This window comes from Motacilla alba, chromosome 3, assembly GCF_015832195.1.
Source record: "Motacilla alba alba isolate MOTALB_02 chromosome 3, Motacilla_alba_V1.0_pri, whole genome shotgun sequence".
Lineage (NCBI taxonomy): Eukaryota > Metazoa > Chordata > Aves > Passeriformes > Motacillidae > Motacilla > Motacilla alba.
In genome coordinates this window covers 29,704,001-29,724,704 of record NC_052018.1, presented here as the reverse complement: position 1 = coordinate 29,724,704, position 20,704 = coordinate 29,704,001, and the positions used below count along the sequence as shown (strand labels likewise).

Sequence of the window (20,704 nt, the reverse complement as noted above, 5' to 3'; positions counted from 1 at the left end):
TTTCTATTTTGGAATAAAAGTAAAGAAGGGTAACCAATTTGTAATTCAAACCACAATCGTATCTTACATCTTAAGAGAAGCAATTTTCCCCCATTTCAACAGTACTTACTGAAATACTCTTCTGTACTTCCCAGGCTGGCTTTTTTTTACCCTTCTAAAATGAAACCATTATTCAAAGATCCATTTTCTCAAATGGGAAATGCAGCATAAACTCTTATGCTTTAAACCTACACTTGCACTTGGCCCTGTAAAAGTTCACTGCCTATTAAGGCAGAGCAGTAAACAGGTGATGTGCTAGGCCATACTTAAATAAAGCAGGTACATAGCTGTGTATGTTTAAGCATAAATACAACTATATAATGAAAAATGTTCAAACAAGATGATGTATCCCAGAAACAGATGTATCAAAAAAAAACAAACAAACAAACCTAAGACTCTGAACTTCAGTAAAGGTTCAAATTCTCCAAATTCCTTTGCCAGGGAAGCACTCCCCAACTTAATGTAGCAAGCACACAGCCAAAGAATTTAACAGCAGGCTCCTTGTACTGCCTGTGTTGGCTACTACACTGCATCTCACAAGCAACAGTCTGGAATTCAGCAGAAGAAGGGCTCAAAACACCCTAGGATTCCTCATCAAGGTTTACAGAGGATGAGGGAAGACCATGTCACCACAAATAGTAATCCTATCTTACCCCCATAACATGGAAAAAGATAAATAAAAAAGACTCAAACTGTACTGTTAAAGAAATACCCATGAGTGAAAACCACAAAATAAAGGATCATAAATAAGCTACCTGTTGGATCATAATGCCTTGCTGATAGAAATGTAATAGACAACAGAGGCAAAACTTATGGAACCTAGCAATAGTCTTCAAAAGATAGAGAAAAAAGCACTTAACTCTGAGTTATAGGGTTTTCAAATGTAAAAGACATTTTAACATGCATAATGTTTGCTAAATTTCTCTCACATAGTTTTCAAAAAAAGGTGAGAATTCTTGGTTAAAGTGTTTACTTACATTGAAGGCATTAACTGCATTTTTATCGTAATACTTCTTCTTTTCATACTTATCCCTGATGAAAAATTCCACAGCTCTGTGAGTAGCTAGTTTAAGGAAAATATGCATTCATATTAATAGTAACATCAACCACTCTAGACAGAACTACTGCTGCTGCAGTGCCCAAAGTGAACTTTGTACTACACAAAATTAATCAGTTTAACCTCTAAAGAAAAAAATATGAGAAAGAGTATAAGTAACTCAGTGATTCACAATTAGGACCTGGTATTTATAATCTGGTATTTATAATCTACATGGCTGTAGGACTGAAAATACTTGAACAATGGTACTCATATATGGTAAATAATAATAGTTTACCATCTTAACTTAAAAATACTTAAACTTAACATCTTAACTTAAAAAATACTTTCTCTTTATAAAGGAGGTGAAATGCATGTACCCGTTCTCTGATTTGCATGTTAAGCCATTTATCAAATGCTGATTATAAACACTTCCCCAAGATCACTATGTCCTCCATGAGAGCCTCCTGTTGAAACAAACATCCCTGTGGAAGGGGGAAAAAAGCCAAAACAACTAGTGATAAAAAATATTGAAGCAAAGATGGAAATAGCAGCAAATAGCAATAGTAAGCAAAGATGGAAATATTGCTGTAGAAAACCAGAACTGACAACTCAGTAGCTCAAATGCAAAAAAAACCAGCCAGTTGTTTTCCTCAGTTATTCTCTCAGCTTCATAAAGCAGCTCATCCAAAGCAGTGCGAATACTTCACATTCAGTAAAGCTGACTCTCTAGGATCTGAAGAATAAATTTTAACTACTTTGTCCAGCAATGGACATTTGTCCAGCAATATCCATTCAAAAACTGATATTGCAACTGTGGAAGCTCAGACTCATTGCCTCAAACTTCCAAAGCATTTTTCCTCAATTAATGGAAAGATACCCTTAGCTCCGCATACTGTGTCCTAAGATTAACACTGAATACAGAGCACTCAGTCCCTTCATTATGTGCATCAAATTATATTGTCAAAAATCATAGTTTCAAACTGTATGGAAATGTCACCTGAAGACACTTTGATAAAAGTTACAAAAAAAATCAAAACACTGCTTTCTACCTCTTTCCAAATATATATCAATTGCAAAGGGCATCCTGAGCACTTTGAAGGTACAGCTGTCTTAGTACTAATAGTGTGAAAAAATTATTTACTGTTGTTGGAAAAACGAGTTTTCAACAGGCTACTAAAGCTGCCATACCAAAAAAAAAAAAAAAAAAAAAAAAATCACAATGATCCTAAAAGTTAGTTTCTACACTACAGCATCCCTGCCAAGTACCAGGGAAGGAAAAAATAATGCTTACAAAGGTCACTCTTGTGATTAAGAAGCAGAAATGAGGAGGGATCTTTAGCAGGAGATTTTGGGCAGATCCCACAAACACATTCCCCCTGTGTCTCCACTTTACTACCTTAAAACTAGAAGTGTATTATAGTGCTACAGGAAGTTAAATACTCATATAGATGAACATATACAAAATTGATCATTACATGCAAAATATTTTCAATGTTTTGAAAAGAATGTTCAGAATATAAGATTATTCACAAGCAGAACACTGATGACATATTAAGCATCACTACTATTTTGTAATGATACAATGGGCAAATAAAAAAGGCAAAAAATATCCATAACACAACAGCTTGTCATGAACGCCAAGTAGGTAAGTAGCTGCCAAAGTTATGCAAAAATTGAGAAATAAATCAGAAATTGTTGCAATCACCTCTCATGGCAATACAGTGTTAATAAAGAAAACACAGGCAATGAACAGTGGACTAAGTCCACCAGTTAGTCCACAACTATTCAAAAGGGTATGTAATTAATTCAAGGAATACAGTGTGGAAAAAAAAAATATTTTGAAAGTCTAAAAATTAGACTTTTGGTCTGATCTGACAAGAAAAGCTTAAAGCATTATTACTTCTCCTGCAGTAGTTAGCTGCAGCAAAAAAACAATATACATCTTTTTTATACATCATTTTTGAGTAAGTTTTAGTCAAAATATTTTGATTATAAGGCTAAAATAAAGTCACAGAATATTACAGCTAGAATACTATGGTGCTATCTGATTATTTTCTTATGAGGATGCATTTTTAATGCAAAAGCTACTAGAATATGAAAAAGTATCTGTTTCGCTCAAGTGCATTTTTTAATGACTCTAACTCTTCAAAAAAAAAATCTTCTGTTATAATATATCGAGCGTAGTATCTACTAAACAGAAGAACCAGAATCATCTTTGCATACAGCAAATTTAGATCAAGTTAACACTAAGTCTGTTTATCAGCTCCTGTAGCTGGGGAAAGACTCAGCTCACTTAAGAGTAGGTGTTTAGGATCTCATTATAATTAATGAGTTACAATAAGATCAGGTGAAGCAAATTCTAGCTGTGGAGTAACTTCACTAAATCAAGAAAAAAACCCCAGACCTAAATTAATGCCATTACCTATTATCCTAATGATTCCGTAAAGGTATTTAGTTAGAAAAGTTATTTACTGCCAGCAGACGGTTTTTTTTCCAACTCTTGCCGTCCAGGTACACAGTGATAACCACACACAAACACAACTGGCAGCCCTCAGAGAGCTTGGGTTTATTTATGTATTCCCATGCTAGTCACCTAGAGAAAGAAATCCATGCTTCACTGGAATAAGATGCAATGGCTTATTTTACTGTACCATTCAGCTCATTATTTCCTCATCAAATGCTTCTAAACTTCAGATGGCAGTTACTCAAGACAAAGAAAATATTCAAGAGCTCTCCAGTATCACACTAACTTCCTACATACAGGGAATTTATGAAGTCACCTCCTCTGAAAGCAAAAATAAATGGTGCTTGCCAAATCTCGTTACAAAGTAGATTTGCTATGACTGAAGTAATTTAAATCTTTTCTGAACTGTTCTCAACTTCCACTGTCATTTCTTATACAACAGTATCAATGAAATAAATAACATAAGCTGACAAATGTAGCAGTTCCTTCAAACAGTCATAACATCTCAATTGCCTTAAAAGTCATTTCAATGTGAAAGCCAAAACAAAAAGGATACTGATCTGTTTGAGGTCTTCGGAAGTTCTCTGGCAGATTAGCTTCATAGAGTAGTCTTGCTTTAGTATTTCCCATTTCCTGCATGCACTAGGGAAAAGTGGTAGAAAATAGTTAGTTCATGTCTGTCGATAGTTTAAACTCTGAAACAGTCAGAATGCTACTGAGGAGTGCTAAAATGCCATTACAAGTTTTTAACTTGCAGATCTCTCTGTTGCCATAGGTCTTGGGAGATATGACCATGGCAGAGGATGGCTGCCTGCCCAGACTTGATGGACAAAGCTAGCAGCATGGATCCTGTTTGCAGTGTAAACTAACCCACCCAGGGTAAGACAAGCTTTGATCTCCCAGAATGGCTCTTCAGACCAGGAAGACAAAGAGTAATAAAGTTTGCCTGATGGCAGGAAGAAGCTTCAGACTGGAGCATACCCGGAAGAGTCAGCGCTTGATACACCAAAAGAACACAAACAGGCATCACACAGATATGTGAGTGCTACTGTCCTGTCCCATACTAAAAAGGCTTGCAACACTTTTTCTACAGATACAACCAAGAAGTCCCTGGGGTAATGTAGAATACCTCTAAAATGATACAGAAATGAGAGGTAAACCAACTTCAGAAGTAAGTTTTATGAACTTAGGCTCACTACAGTAGAAGTACAATACACGCAAAAGCTAATAGGATTGTAAAACATGTAAGCAAGGCATCATGATAAATACAAATCCTTTCAGAAATACTCCTGACATCCCTTCCGAACTGGAAACATAGTTGAAGATATTTTACCTGTATTTGCTCTGGTGTCCATTGATCCAAGTTGACAGACTTGACCCTTGATATATGAACCCCAAGATTTCGATGTATTCCAGCACATCTGATGCAGATAAAAACACCGGTGTTCCAAGAAGCCCATCTTGGTCCTAAATGGAATGAGGAAATAAATCAATTATTTTCAAAATTCCATATATTGTGAGGATTTTCTCTGGCATAATTCTATATCAACAACATGAACAAACAGGCTTGAATAAAGGTTCACCTCTGCCTCTCTAGAATATCTATCATGTTTAACAATTTCCAATGTTAACAATTTTATTCACAGATTTCTACTTCTAAATAATGTCACAAAACATTAACTAGTCAGATTTATCTAGAAAGTCTATGTTGTGTCCACCTCCCCACTTCCAAAACAATACAACGGACAAAATTTTTAAAGTTGGCTTATTAGCAGTAAGATTTTTGCTTGCGTCTTGAATAATCTTTATGACTATGTCTCAGATGAAGTATCAACAGAAGAAGTAAAAGTTGCTGCTTTTTTCCCTTCTTTTTCCATTTAAAAGCTTCTTAAGACACGTATCAGTACTTAAATTGAAATTAACTGCAGGGCAATCTAATATTAATGCAACAAATACCTCATATAGCACAGGCTCTACAACAGTAGCATGCAAGCTCTTAGGAAACCCTTATACAGAGATTTGCAAAACCAACTGATAAAAATATGCATCTAAGAATGGTGGAAAACTGATTATGTTCAGTATCCTTGATTTCTAAACTTCCATTTACAGCCAAATGGTCTTCCTAACAGAATCAGGCTGATTTACTAACCACCATTGTTTCTCAACTGTGCTGGCATGTTGAGACAGTTAAAGTATGCTGGCCTGAATGATCAGTGACACTTAGGATTTTTCACTTGAAACTACTATTCATTCTCTAATTAAGCACATTCATATCATTTTATTCCAGCCCTATACATCACCACTGTTAAAAGTACTACTTTTAAGTCCATCTAGTTCTGAGCTCTAAGGAGTTGAGATGAAATAATTACCGTCAAAAGCAAGAAGGCATATTGAAAAGGTGGAAAACATTTCAAGCAATTATTTTCTGCTTTTGTATGACAAATGTGCCCCAAGACCACTCCTGCATCAGCAGTCGCTTGCATTTCAACATCAATATATTGTATGAACACTTTCCTGGGACCTAGAGAAGAGCTTTACGCTTCCCTCTCCTGATCCTTTGCTTAGGACTGTGTTGGTTTGACCTGGCAAACACCACAGAGCTGCTCACTCACTCTCCTCTCCTACAGAACAGGGAGAAAAGAGCAGGAAGGTGAGAAGACTTGCAGACTGAGATAACAGTTTTATAAGTGAAGCAAAAACTGCAGACAAATGAGGAAAAAAAGAGAAGGAAGGATTTCTTCATTACTTCCCATGGCCAGGCAGCTGTCTAGCCACTTCCTAGAAAGCTGTGCTTCAGCACCCACAACACTTTTTTTGGACACCACCATAACCAAGATTGTCCTTTCTTCCTTTCCTTGAGCATTTGTTGCTTGAGCACTTTATCACATGGCATAGAATGATCAATTCCAGTCAGCAGAAATTTCAGCTGTGCATCCTTCCCACCCACCACTCACCCTTTAAACACTGGGGAACAGAATGAGAAAAGAAAAGCTCTGATAGTGTTTAAGCACTGTTCAAGCAATAGCCAAAACAAGGGAACAGGAGAAATCCTTTCAGTTAGACTCCATTCTTTCGAATTGGTATTTGAAAATCCAAAGACACATTCATAGATCCCCATATTTGCTGCAAGAAGCATTACTCTTACTAGTGGAAATACTAGCAATATCTGGGGTAATCAGCTAGCTTTTAATTTATCTTGCTCAATATCTCAAAAAGTCAGAGCACTTGATGTCCACTGCTTGACCTTTAAGACCATAATCATTAAAATGACTAGTAGCCTTCAAAGTAAGTTCTACTATCATAAAATTAGATTTCAAGGGCAAAACTAACACATCTTTTCCCACATGGCAATTTTACATTACAAGTACTACTAGTCAGGTAAGAACGGTGAGATGGTTTGCAATGTGTCTTAAATACTACAACAACTAGCAACCTATTAATCTGTCTTTTTATTTCCCCCTATAAAACACTAAGACACAAAATACTCACTCTTACACTCAGTAGATTTATATTATGGGAAGGCCTCACTTAAAATTTATACCACTATTAGTTTTAGTGCTCCAGGATAGAGTTTTGCAGTTCATTTGCCTCAACCTATTAATCAAGTTTCAGCTAAAATAGTGCACCAGAAGAAACTTAATAAAAACCCTTCATAGCCATTCCACTAAGGTAGATCAAGAACCTCAGTTTATACAAAAAATTCATCTAGCCATGACAGTTTAGAAACAGATAAGATAAAGTCTTGTGTACCCAACAGCTTCTCCAGTTTTCCCCTTTAAGTATAATGCATGGGTCTACTAAAAGCTGGAGCCAGTTTTGATCAGGTTACTACAGGCATTACTACACAAGGTGTTTAACTGTAGTACCTGTATGCTGCCCAAGTTTTTATCCCTACAGGGTGTTTACACAACCACTAGGAACTTTTTACCACAGATGAGTTTATACAACTACACATCACATGAATTTCCTATTATCCAGGTACTGTCTCAGCTGTGAGATCCCAGACAGGCAAATTCTACATTAATGAGACAAGATCAGGAGGAAGACTTGACATGACTCAAGTCTAAAAAAATTAAGAGAGAGATTATTAATCGTAGTTAAAATACTGAAACTTTGTTAACAAAAAGTAAGACAACTTTTGAAGTAGATGGCTTTCTCCTGGAAAAGAGCAGTTTTACATTTTCCCAAAAGCTCAAATTTCATTCATTAGTACTTATTTATGAAATAAATTTTGGTAATCAAATATATTTAAGCAATGAAGGAACAAATTAAACCGTGGAATAACAGGCAAACCTGAGGCCAGACAAAAATATTCTTGTGTGACCTCTGAATTTAATTCAGAGTAATGACAATATGCAATATTAAACACTTCAAATGGAAAATGTTTTCATTAATCCAAATCAATCATAACCACAGTTAAGTACTAGGCAAGAAAAGTCAAAATATTTTCTGTGTGTTCATCATATCAACTATGCTTGATTTAACTGAACATTAAACTAAAGCCTAGACTGCAAATCTTTCTGTGTGAAAAATGTTCAACAGTAATTCCAAGTGATTCAATAAGCAATTTACAGTTTTGTCAATTCTGCATGAAGTCAGGATGCTTATTTCTGTGCACAGTAAATATCTTGCACTAATAGAAATATTTACAGGTTGATTTTTTTTTTTTGTTGGGTCCTTAAAGATACATTTAGATAGATACATTTAGGTTTCCTTTAGAAAAAATGTCAAGAGTAACCTGGTTTAACTGCTGTATGTATTCTTGCTTGCCATTGCTAGACAATTAAAAAGATGGATATTTGGCTTCAGAAATGAAGACTGGACATCAAGAATCTCAGTGACTGCTATTTTATACTATTTAAAACACCTTTACATGCCATTAGTAACGCTGTCTTACCTACCTAAAACTGCACTATACACTGCAATTTCAGTCAGCCAATAATAATGTGAAACACTTGTCATGTTTGATGTAAGTTTTAATAGAATTGTAATTTTGTTCTTCTGAAAGCCATTTGAATTTTTACTAAAAGTGCCAATGTGTACTTCAGCAGCTTGCCGCACCACTCCAATATAAAAATACACTTAAAGTTACTTCTTCAGTCATCTAAGATATAGATAACTGCTTGAAAACATTTTCAGTCTCTTTCACCCTTCACTAAAGTTAATTTTAGGAAAAAAGCCACAGGACTGAAAATAACTAATATTTATACTAGACTATATACTAGAATACTGTGAAGGCCCTGGAACACTGCCCAGCTGAACAACGGCATAAACTTCAGCAACCCAAAGACAGATTGCTGCTTCCAAGAGAAGAATCAAATTTTTTGTTCTTGACGCTAAACTTTCTTTGCCATATTTCTACTCATCATCTATTGGTTAGACCTAAATTCCTATTTCAGTTCTTAGCCAGTGGCTGTGAAGGTGTGTGCTGTCTTCCAGAGAAATCATGACCAGATTCTGAATGCATTAGGTCACATACAATTTTAAGTATCCTTAAAATAATGAAGTTATTTTTTAGGCACACATGGTTTATCGTGTGTATTTAGTCTTATTAACAACTGCAATTCAGTTGCCTTCATAAAAAGGAGTGATGAATTTTGACTGGAAATTTAAACACAGCACAAGTGCAAGTTTCTTGTAAGAGCTAAACAGAAAGGTGGATTTGAGCCATCATATAGCTTCACAAAAATTAATTTGGAGTCTTGGCTATTACATGTTAAATGAAAAACACCAAGCAACATTTCCCAAAACTGGGCTTGCCTGGGATGGAGTTAACTTGCTGCATTGCAGCTCCTATGGAGATATGCTTTGGATTTGTGACCAAAACAGTTCTGGTAACAGTCATGCTTCGGCTACAGCTGGACAGTGCTTGCACAGTCAAGGATTGCTTTTCCATCCCTACCCAGCAGGCAGGGAATGGGCAAGTGGCCAGGAGGGAAGAGTTAGGGACATGAGACCCCAGCTGACCAAAGGGACATCACAAATATATATTAGAATTAAATCAGGCGCATAGAAAAGGCACTAACTGTGACATATTTATGGTATTTAAGGAGTCCTTCATCAGAGACCATCTGGGCCCTAAGAGTGAAAGAAACACTTAACCACCAAAAAGCAATGTAGCCTGTTATATCTTTAAGTTTTCGGAGGTTTTAGATAACTCATGAATTTAAGAAAAATCCTGGAGAGTTTATTTCTAGTTACAGTAGACTTCCATGCCAATATAGTTATTGTATAGAACCAACATTCTCCCTACACACAGAAATATCTACAGCTATTAAAAAACTGTGAACATTTCCAAAACCAACTTCAGCTGTTTAAAACTCAAGCAATAAAGAGCTTGAAAGCAATTTACATCATTTTAGATAAAACTCTTCAGATAAGTTGATTTCAATCCAATTTTCACATTGCCAGAAAAGTTCTCCAATCTCACATGCCATTCTTTCATTCTAAAGTGCACATCAAAGTGTGAATTTTGTGAAAAAGGCATCATTTTTACATATTCTCTGGTGAGGCTAAAGCTTTTCTCTCAACATATTTCAAAATCTTACCCACTTTTCCCTCACACTTTCCTTTTTTCAGGATACAATTTTTGATGACAGATTTCTCCTTCATATTATTTAAACTGGACTCATATCTTGCACGTGCTTAAAAAAAGCCACATATACGCTCGTGCACGTACTCCCAAATACCTCTTTCTTCTCTGGCCCCATTAACTCACTCAGAAAGGATGATGTGCTCTGCTCCACTATTTTAGAAAAAAGCTGATTGAAGAAGCCACAATAAATATTCACACATTGCTGACAAACTCTCCTAATGCGCTTCTACACAATACAACTATCTATTTGTGAGTACAGCTGACAAACATCTTTGGGCAAGAATAATGACGGGAATTGTAATGCTGAAGCTGGTATAGTGCATTTTCAAAGGAACTAAAACACAAAGTACATTAGTGTTGATATGTCCAAGATTTAAGTTTTACTCCAACTGCTCAGGTTTTATTTTGCACAGCACATACACAGTACTGCATCAGGTACAAAACAAGGCTTACACAGTACTGTTCATTTAAAATGCTGAGGAAAAAGTACATTTATCAGCATTACAAAAAATGTGAAAGGCTCATATACTAACAGTATATGAATCCAAGCAGTCAATACAGCGTGGAACACTGCTTTAGCTCTCCGTTTGATTAGTTAAAAACCTTACAACTGCTTTAAACATCTCAGTCAACACTCCATCTTCTACTCAGCTTCCACCTGCAGTAAGAAATTATCAAGAAATTATACACTATCAGGGAAGACTGGGCCAGAGTAGGAGAACCTGTCACACAAACATGCCAGGAAAAAAAAAGGGAAAAAAAAGGAAAAAGGAAATTAAAAAAAGCAGGCAGTGAAGACCAGAACAAACTAAAAAGAGGCAAAAGAAAATGAAAGGTATTTGAACATGACGTAACTGGGAGACATCCACAAAAGAGCAAGAATAAGATCACTGCAGATTTGACTATGAAGTTGAATGACAATGGTTGCTTTCCTCATTACATCAATTCAGATCCTCCTTCCCTCCATCAGTCCCCCACCATCTGTTCAGCTTTCTGTAACTGTAGTTAATACTGAAACACTCCTTTTGCTCAATACAGGTGCTGACCCCTCTCATGAAACATCTTAAGTTATAGAGAGAACAGAGGTCTGAATTGGGGTGAAAAAAGCAATCATGAAGCCTTTCAATTCTACATGTGTTGTTAAAGGGAAGGACAACCGTTTTACAACTCAGCAAATAATTCTGAATCCTTTACAATATGTACATAAAACCAGCTCACCAGGAAACTAATAAGTTTTGAGACAAAGTTTTAAATGACAAAAGGTTGTCAAAACTAGCTTTATATATGGTTTGTATGATAGAGGCACATAAACACAAAGCTAGTTTTCACTTACATTCTTGCAGTTACCAGTTAGAAATTCTACAAGGAAGGAAGCCAAGAATTACACATAACAGGGTACTAACTTTGCATCTCTAATATTGTCTGTAGCAAACTGATCCTGGGCCAAGATCTTTAAAGACTTCTGACAGACTACAATACCTTTTTTCTCTCAACAGCACCCTGCCTGTCCTTTACCCATAAGTGCAGTGAAGTTACTTTAACTCTCATTTGTTTCCCCAAATCCTGCTGCTGTTAGACAGACTTGATTTCCCAAAGAACTGGCTCCATCTTGTGGAACACAGAATTAACTACAAGAAAATCTTCACGCTTGACTTATCCCGAATGGTTGTTAGTCAGTTCCCAAAAACTATCACTTTTGGCCTTTCAAAGAAAGCCTCAGTCGTTGCATCAATCCAAGCATATCCATGCAGTGCTCCCTCTCTGTCCATCACTCTCACATCCAATTCATACTGCTCAAGCTGCTACTCAATATTTCAATCAAGTTAGGAAAGAATATATTTTGAAAATATCTGTAACTTCTCCAAGCTGAGATACAAATAAAGATTGTGAACAGGAGACAAGCACCCTTTCATAGCAGGTAGAGACGAAAAAAAGGAAAACAAGTAAGCAGCAGTTGTATTTTATGTAATTAAATTCAATACAAGAAGATCAGAGTCAACACAAAACAGTCCCTTCTCCAGTGGCTACTCAGGGAAGAATAAAAGAACGAGGCAGAACTTAGAGAGACTCCTCCAAGTTTCTCTGCTCAAAATATAACACATAAGAGATAGCAATTAAATCAACATAATACTGAAATGCTCCAAATAAATAATTTACTATCATGCTTTTCCAGTGTAAGCCTGTTGATTCAAAGACCATCTCTTACGAATTTCATTGGCAGTTGCTTAGTTTTTCACACTAAAGGTAGATCCACCATCTCTTTTTTTCTGATTCACAGACTCCTGGGCTCGATGGGGGGGGGGGGGGGGGGGGGGATTGAAACAAATCCTTCAAGAAAACAGCACCCACGGACCCCCAAGACGAAAAGCTTAATTGCAATGTTAATGTCCACTGAAAGAAACTTTGTGAATAAAACAAACCTTTGAAAGAATAAAAGATCTTGCATAAAGATCTTGAAGCAAAGGAAATCATGTAAGAACCACCGTACAAGAATCTTTATTCTACAAAATGTTCTTCAAAGCCCTTGAATCTTAAGTCTTTTGAGACTACTGATAAAGGACTATTTACTTGTCACTTGATCCACTGAATTAGTTTCTGATTAAACAGAACAAATAGCCTGGAGCACGTTCTCACGTCACATCTACTCCAACATTAAGCTAACTTCCTTTATAGTAGAAGAGGCTTCCTTGCTTTATTTCCATACCCACAACTGGGAAAACTACACAAACTCAGTCTTTATGTACTTTTAAGATGTCAAAGTATGCAGCAAAATACTTTTTTATATAAACAAAGGCAACATAGGGCAAAAACGGTAGTTGTTAGCAGTCTCTTGCAGCTGGCTTAGTAAGCCTGTGTTCAGAGAGTCAAAACCAGAATTTGAGAACTTAAAATTTACCACATTTAGAAAAGTGTGACAGGAGCTCAAACAAGAACTGTTTGTAACAGGCTGTTTTCATATTTTTAAATAAAGTCAAACTCAACAGCATGAAATTGCTCTGAAGGCAGACAACTCAAGTACATTTTTCCAGAGCCCAGCTTAATAGCAGCTAGATTCATGTGGTTCAAGGTATACTGCAGGAACAGTGGGAAGACAAACCTTAGAAGCATTGCTTAGCTATTTTTAGCCAGTGTCTCATGGCTGGTAAAGAGTTTCATGGACAGAATTCCTCCAAGTTTGTCTTTTGGTTTTGATAACCGTTTTTCATGAAAGCTATCAAAAAATCCATTAAGTGCAGACTATTTGTAACTCCAAATAGGCTCTGTAGAAGTATCATGAATGAAAGTCTTCCCCTGCACAACTCTGTCCGATATCTTTAAGTCAGAGAGAGAAATATGTATCAGTTTCAATTATTCCTTCAGCTCACTTATTCACTTGCTTCTGTAGCACCAAAAATGGCTAAAAGCATTTCAAAGAAATGTCAAGGGCTGTATCAAGCCACACCTAGAAAAGAAGTACAGTGACATGAATGTTCCTTCAATTCTGTTTAAGCCACAAAATCAAGTGGCTGGCTTCATAGCAACTTTAATTCTGGAATGCATCCAAGTAATTTCAAACAGCAAAAGCTTCTTACAGAAAATTAAGTGTGGAATATGCAAGCGCAGTTTGTAAATCAGAGGACTGGTTGGTTACATTAGCTATCAGAGATACACAGGTAATGTCAGTTTATTCTTGAAATGAACAGCTCTTTTTCTTGTCTAACAGCCATTTGGCACAAGCAACCTAGTAAGATGTCAAAGTGAAAGAATTTTGTTTTGCCTTATTAACAAATTCCTTTTCCAAAATAAAGTAGTTTCATCAAATATCAGTTGATTATAGGACATAAAAGCTAAGTTGTGAAATAAAATACAATATTTAGAGTTCAGCATAAAGTTATATATACAAATACAGTTGATCCCACCTCATGAAAATTACAAGAAAAAGGAGATTATGATTTTTTTGGGGGGAAATGCTCCCCAAAGACCTCCTGTTTATCTTAGAAATCAGATGACAAAATTTAAAAAGAACACCTATCTCATTAAAACACCTATTTTTAATGAAAATATCAGCATAACTGAGTGTTTTGCAAGGAAATGTCCTTTAAAACCATCTCCCAGAGTTTGCATTCCTGACTTGGAAGTACTTCACACCTCAGATTTCACCTATCTCCACACTAGCCAGGTAAGCAGAATCATAAGCAACTTCTGAACTATCAAGATAGCAGCTCCTGACCCTTGGCTGACAACCACGCCTGGATAGCCTGAGCAAGTGTCAGTGACTGTACAAGGGGAACACATGCACAGGACACAGCCACAGCTCTCCTACCAGCCTTGTGGGTGCTACAGCACCCTTTGGAAAGTAAAGTCAGTGCCCCAAGTATCAGAGACGACAGGGGCGCCAACCCTGGTACATTCAATAACCCAACAGCCTCAGAAACAAAATTTCAATTTGGCTAAGGGGTAGCACTCCAATTTTATCCTGCCTGCTCACTCCTGAAGAGAAAGACTGCTTGTGTCAGAGTTCAGGCTGCAAGAATAAGGTGTGCAAGCTGTCATTTCCTGTTAGCAGCATTTGGTGCTTTCTAAAAAAGACAAGATTATGTAGCATATTACAGTATTAGTAGAAAGCTTCTGGAGCAGGTCTTGACTGCAATTTTTCCTTTGTCAGCAAGGAAATGCTAAAACATTTACTGTTTTAAGTTTACAATTTATATTCCTTTTATATGCAGAAATAAAAAGAAAATGGGCAACAGTAAGCTCTTACAAAATGTTTTCATAAGCTGATAGCTAAGCATTAAGTAAAAGCATCACTGAAAAGAAAAAGAAATTTATAAACCTACACTACTCTGTTAGGACGTAACAACCCCTCAGCACACCCAGGCAAAGGATAAAGATTATATAAGCACCTGCTTCTTAAAAAAAACCCTTCAGTCAGTAATTGAAGTTCTTCCTTTAACTATGAAAAAAACCTCAGAGATAAGATTTGTTTACAAGACAGGTTCATTTTTGTTTATGGCAAACAGGCTACACCATAAGCCTTTCTCTAGCAGAGACATTATCTAGCAATTGCATTAATCAGTTTTTCTTTACCTTTTTTCCCCAAATATAACTGAAGAGATCCTTAAGTTCACACTCCACAAACTGTACAAGCTCTGTGCAGTCCTCAGTAACTCCAGAGATGTGCTTTCTCATAAATAACAAAGACAGTAAATATACTCCCATAACCCCTCCAACAAGAGCCTAAATTTGATAAAAGATGCACAGAAACCAGAGATTGAAGCTTCTTTAGCCAAGAGCCATAGAATCAGAGTCTTTAAGGCTGGAAAAGACATCTTAAAGTTCCACCATTAACCAAGCATGACCCAGTACCACATCTACCTGTTCTTTAATACTTCCAAGGATGATGATTCAGCACTTCAGGCAGTGGAGCTGGGCAGCCTGTTCCAATGCCTGACCAAATTTTCAGATAAGAAATCCTCCCCAATATCTAATCTATACCTTCCCTGGCACAATTTGAGGCCACTTTCTCCTGTCCTGTCATTAGCTGCCTGGGAGAAAGGGCCAACCTTCACCTGGCCACATCCCTTCAGAGAATTGCAGAGTGATTAGGGCTCCCCTGAGCACCCTCCTCTCCACACTAAACAACTGCAGCTCCCTCAGCTGGCTCCTCACAGGACTTGCATTCCAGACCCTTCACCAGCTCCACTGCCCTTCTCCAGACTCACTCCAGCACCTCAGTGTCCTTCTTGTAGTGAGGGGCCCAGAACTGGAAACAGGAGCAGCCCCACCACCACCAAGCAAAGAGGGACAATCACTGCCCTGATCCTACTGGCCCCACTGCTGCTGATACCAGCCAGGATGCCACTGGCCTTCTTGGGCACACCCTGGCTCAAGTTCAGCTGCTGTCAATCAACACCTCCAGGTCCTCTTCCATCAGGCAACTTTTCAACCACTCTGCCCCCAGCCTATAGCACTGCAGGGCATTGTTGCGACCCAAGGGCAGGACCCAGAACTTGGCCTTGCTGAATGTCATACAATGTCCATACAATGGACAGAGCTTGTTGAGATTCCTCTGTGGAGCCTTCCTGCCTCCTTCCAGCAAATCAACAGCCCCAACTTGATATCATCTGTAAATTGACTGAGGGTGCACTCAAGACACTGATCCAGATCATTGATAGAGATATTAAACAGGACTGGACCAAAAACAGAGCCCTGAGGAACCCCATGAGTGACTAGATGGATGTGACTCCATTCAACACTCACTGGGCCTGGCCACCCAGTCAGTTTATACTGAGCAAAAAATACACCTGTTCAAGAAGCCATGAGCAGGCAAAGTAAAGTGCCAAATTTCAGTCTCTAGACAGTTGAAATATACTGAAATCATCCATAACGAGCAGCCAGATTGTTTCATGTACCAATCCTCTCTGCTACATTCGTTTGTGTGGCAATGGAGTTTATTTTCTTCATGGAAAGCCCTAGGGTGGTGTGTTCTGAATCTGTGACCAAAACAGTGTCAATAACACACCAATGTTTTAGTTATTGCTGAGCAGCGCTCACACAACATTGAGGCCTTTTCTGCTCCTCAGACTGTCCTGCCAGTGGGAAGGCTGGAAGGGGGCACGAGGCCAGAAGGGGGACACAGCTGAGACATCTGACCCCATCTGACCAAAGGTACATGGCATACACTGTGCTCAGCAACAAAAACTAGAGTAAGAAGGAGAAAGATACATTTGGAGTGAGTAACTACATCATGGTTACATATGACAGAACTGTTTTCCTGGAGAAGGCAGAACACCCACATGCTGATGCTTAATTCCTTATTTTGCCTTGCTTGTGGGCACAGCTTTTGTTTTACCTGTCTTTATCTCAACTCATGAGTTTTCTCAATCTTACTCTTCTGAGTCTCTGCCATCCCACTGGCATCCACATCCACTGCAGACACTCATCTACATTCCTCCTCTACATACCGTCTCACTTCCTCTTCAGCTTATGTAGAACAGATCAAGTAGATTTCTAGGCTGCATCATTCATCTCTCTTACCTACAGAGAGCTCATTGGCCCACCCTCAAACACTAATATACCACAGTTCTCAGGCAGAGGAACAGCGTGCCTCACAAATGCAACTCTGGTCTTGAACCTCGAGTTTACTGTAACAATACTATCAATCTTCAGAGCAGAACTTTCAGTGGAGCTCAGGGTACTAAATTAACAGAAGACTGGGGAAAAGAATAGGCTGAAGACACCAGGCAGAATCACACCTTTTCTCTACTTGAAGCCCCAGTGTCAAGACACAAACCCTTCCCACAAATGCCCAGGACCTGCATGTCAGAGTAGCTACACGCCAATACTGCACTCTGCCCAAGTCTCAGCAAATGGATCACACCTTGGAGTGCTTCAATACCCCTCCCTGAATCTAGGTTTGAGCCAATGCACACAACAGAAGGTATCTATGTTCTGTGAGATCTATCTTTTAAAGAGCAGGTGTTAACTTCTGTATTTCCTCAGTCAGTGAACAAAAGAACTATAATCTAGGCATAAATGGACTTCCTGAGGTTACTTAGATTAACTTCATATTTCAATCAGATCGAATTAGATCATGCTGCTTAGGGCTTTGTTCAGCTGTTTTGAACAACTCTAAGGTGTATTTCAGCAACTCTTTGAGGAAAAGCTCAGTCTGGTATTTGAAAATTTTGTCATTTTTAACCACAAAGTAACTTATTTATATCCAATTCAAATGCATCATGCCACACGTTTAAGGCTTAAATGTGCTTTGTATTTTTCTAAGGGCATCTTCTTGCTTCCTAAAACTATATTGGTCTCCTGCATGATGATACTAAATTAAATATAATTCAAACAAACATAGGTAAACATTCCAGCATGACAGACAATCATCAATACTCAGACATCATTATATCAACTACATGTGACTGAAAAAGGAAAGAACAAATTTACTTTTAAGTAGTGCTCTTCACAGCTGATTTAACTAGATTTGTGTTTCAAAAAAATTGAGAGAAAGTTGGGAGGGTTTTTTGTGCTTCTAAAGTGATCTTCTGTACTTTGTGTAGAAAATAAGTTGTAGCTCTACAGTATTTTTCCACAAAGTATCATTTTCTTCAGATGCCATAAGAGAAATGGAATACAATACCAAAGCAGTAGCTGCATTCGGTCTGGAACACAGAGTTGTGAGTATGAGTTCAAAGCAGGATTAAGGTTGCTTGAGAAGTTATCAATTCTCCAAATGTGCTCTCAAAACTTTGCAAGCCTCTCAGGCATGAGATCTTGGATCTGTTGTATTTTTCAAATGCTCACCTTAAGACCAAACACTTGACAGAACCCTTTTGTTCCATAAATACATTTTTGAAGTAACCTTTTTAAAGCAGGGACTCCATGAACACCCAGAAAGCTCCACAGAAATCATAGTGAAATAGACAAGTGTCAAGGGGTATTCAGCATTCATCACTTCTTTCAGAAGTTGCTTGCTCTATGCTGCAGAACACCTAGAAAATGGAAACAAGGCTTTACAGTCTTTATTAATGAGAATAACAGTTACTTTGTACTTAGAACACATGAGAAACCCTCAGCAGTTGTGGTGCATAAACCTTGCCTGGTCATCATGCACCCAACAAAGAGGAGAAAATAAGATAAAACCCCCATGGGTCAAGATAAAGGCAGTTTAATAAAGAAAAGCACAGACCATGTGCAGAAGCAAGAAGGAAAATATTTATTCTCCTATCAGCAGGTGATATTCACTTCCTAGGAAGCAAAGTCTCAGGACACAGTTGGTTGCTCTGGAAGACCAACACCCTAACAACAAAACCTCCCCATTCCCCTGCTTTCTGTTAGCTTTTACTTTGTCGCTTGCTACAGCCTAACCCTTAGGTTTGTTTGGGTCAGCTGTTCTGGCTACATCCCCTCACAAACTTCCACTCACCTCCAGTCCAGTGGCCTTTGGGGGGAGGCTCAAGAGACAGCCTTGAGGCTGCACTTGCACTGCTCAGCACCAGCTGAAACACTGGTGTGCCATCAACACCCCTCTAGAGCTGCAAAGCACAGAACCATGAGTGCTGCTATGGAAGGTTAACCCCCTCTCAGACAACTCCAGTACATCAGCTCAACGCAATTAATGCTGAGGATAACCCAGGTATCCCTTGGCAATGAGAACCAAAGACCAAAAAGCCTGCACTCAGTGTCTTACTGACATGCCTCTTTGGTTTCATCCTTGCTTTAGTGGTCAAGCACACCTCCTCTGAAGATCTAAAGGGTGCACATAAAGTGTAGCATTTGCCATGTTTAAAGGGATATTTCTGTCATTCTACAGATAATAGGCAACAGAACAAATACCCCATATATATACATCTTAATGGGATAATCAGTCCCTCTATTATAAAACCATCATTACTTATCAGTACATTGGCTGCTTCTACAAATTGTTATGAATGACAAATTTAAACCCAAATGACTTCAGCACACATTGCCAGGAGCTTATTTCAAGTAATCATCCATTCCAGATTGTCCCTCATTGCCATATTTTGAATCCACCTGGAAGTTCAGCTGCATTCAAAAATACCAGGTTATATGAAGAATCACTTCCATTGTCTTTTGCACAGTTTCTTATATGACTACTACTGCCTTTAATCCTACCAATGAAGTCCTGTACTATGAAACTTTATTCATTTCCATTCAAAGTCTTCAGTAAAAATGCATTAGATTCTTGTATAGCAGTCAATAGCTGAATGTGGAATATTGCATTCCTTTTCTCATCTATGCAAGAGAGAAAGTTACTTATTCCATTTTTTTTCTTCTTTTTTAAACAAAAAAATAACAGCCTGACACAGCTTTTAGAGAAAGAACTGTTCCTTCACCAAACCACACCTGCAAAGTCAGTTGCTTGGCAACGTTACCTCCAACTACCACACATGGCTGTCCACAGCTCCACTCTGGCAAGCACTGAGCTACAGTCTCTACCTCTTTTTCCTCTATCATCTACCAGAAACAAACACCTTTCCTGAAGAGAGGAAAGGGGCAATTGACAGTTTAAGGCTACTGAGACAGACAGAACACAAAAATCACAGAGACCAGCCTCCCCCATAAAACTTGTCACAAACTCCGTAAGCCACACATCAGCACTCTATATCCACATCTACCACAGACTTGCAGCACGAGGATGTTCTCTGCTCCTCCAAGTCCTTCCTCCTCTTCAGATTGTTACCTCAGAGCAGAAAAGCATCTGGCTTCTCTGGTCAGAGAAAGACATCTCATCAGTATTTTGGATAAGCAGGAAATAAGGCAGGAACTCAGGTTCTCTTGATTGGGTTGCTTCATAGCACTGGGCAGGAGTTCCTTGAGAATATGTAGTCAGAACGTACAAGTTTACTACGTAATAGAAAGCAAAAAGTGATCAAGACAAGACAGTGAAAGATAAGCAGGAGTTAGCAGTATATCACATAATCAGAGTCTACTGTAAACAAAGATGAATATATATAGGTATCCATTCAAATCTTAAATTTGTCAAGTTATCACTAAGACAATAAAGCAGTTTTGTTTGAATGGATTTTTGCGAAGCCATTCAAGAGAAAAATGTTAAGAGAAC

General features: G+C 38.0%; 1 protein-coding gene across 2 annotated transcripts in view; it reads right to left on the bottom strand.

Moving 5' to 3' along the window:
• SMAP1 (small ArfGAP 1) overlaps window positions 1-20,704 on the bottom strand; it is a 91,945-nt gene that overhangs the window by 59,650 nt on the left and 11,591 nt on the right. For both annotated transcript variants that reach the window (XM_038130473.1, XM_038130474.1), the window contains exons 2-4: window positions 4,876-5,009; window positions 4,099-4,184; window positions 1,017-1,092 (exon numbers count right to left, since the gene is read on the bottom strand). In XM_038130473.1, coding sequence (XP_037986401.1) covers window positions 1,017-1,092; window positions 4,099-4,184; window positions 4,876-5,009 — 296 coding nt within the window. The remainder of the gene's footprint in view (window positions 1-1,016; window positions 1,093-4,098; window positions 4,185-4,875; window positions 5,010-20,704) is intronic.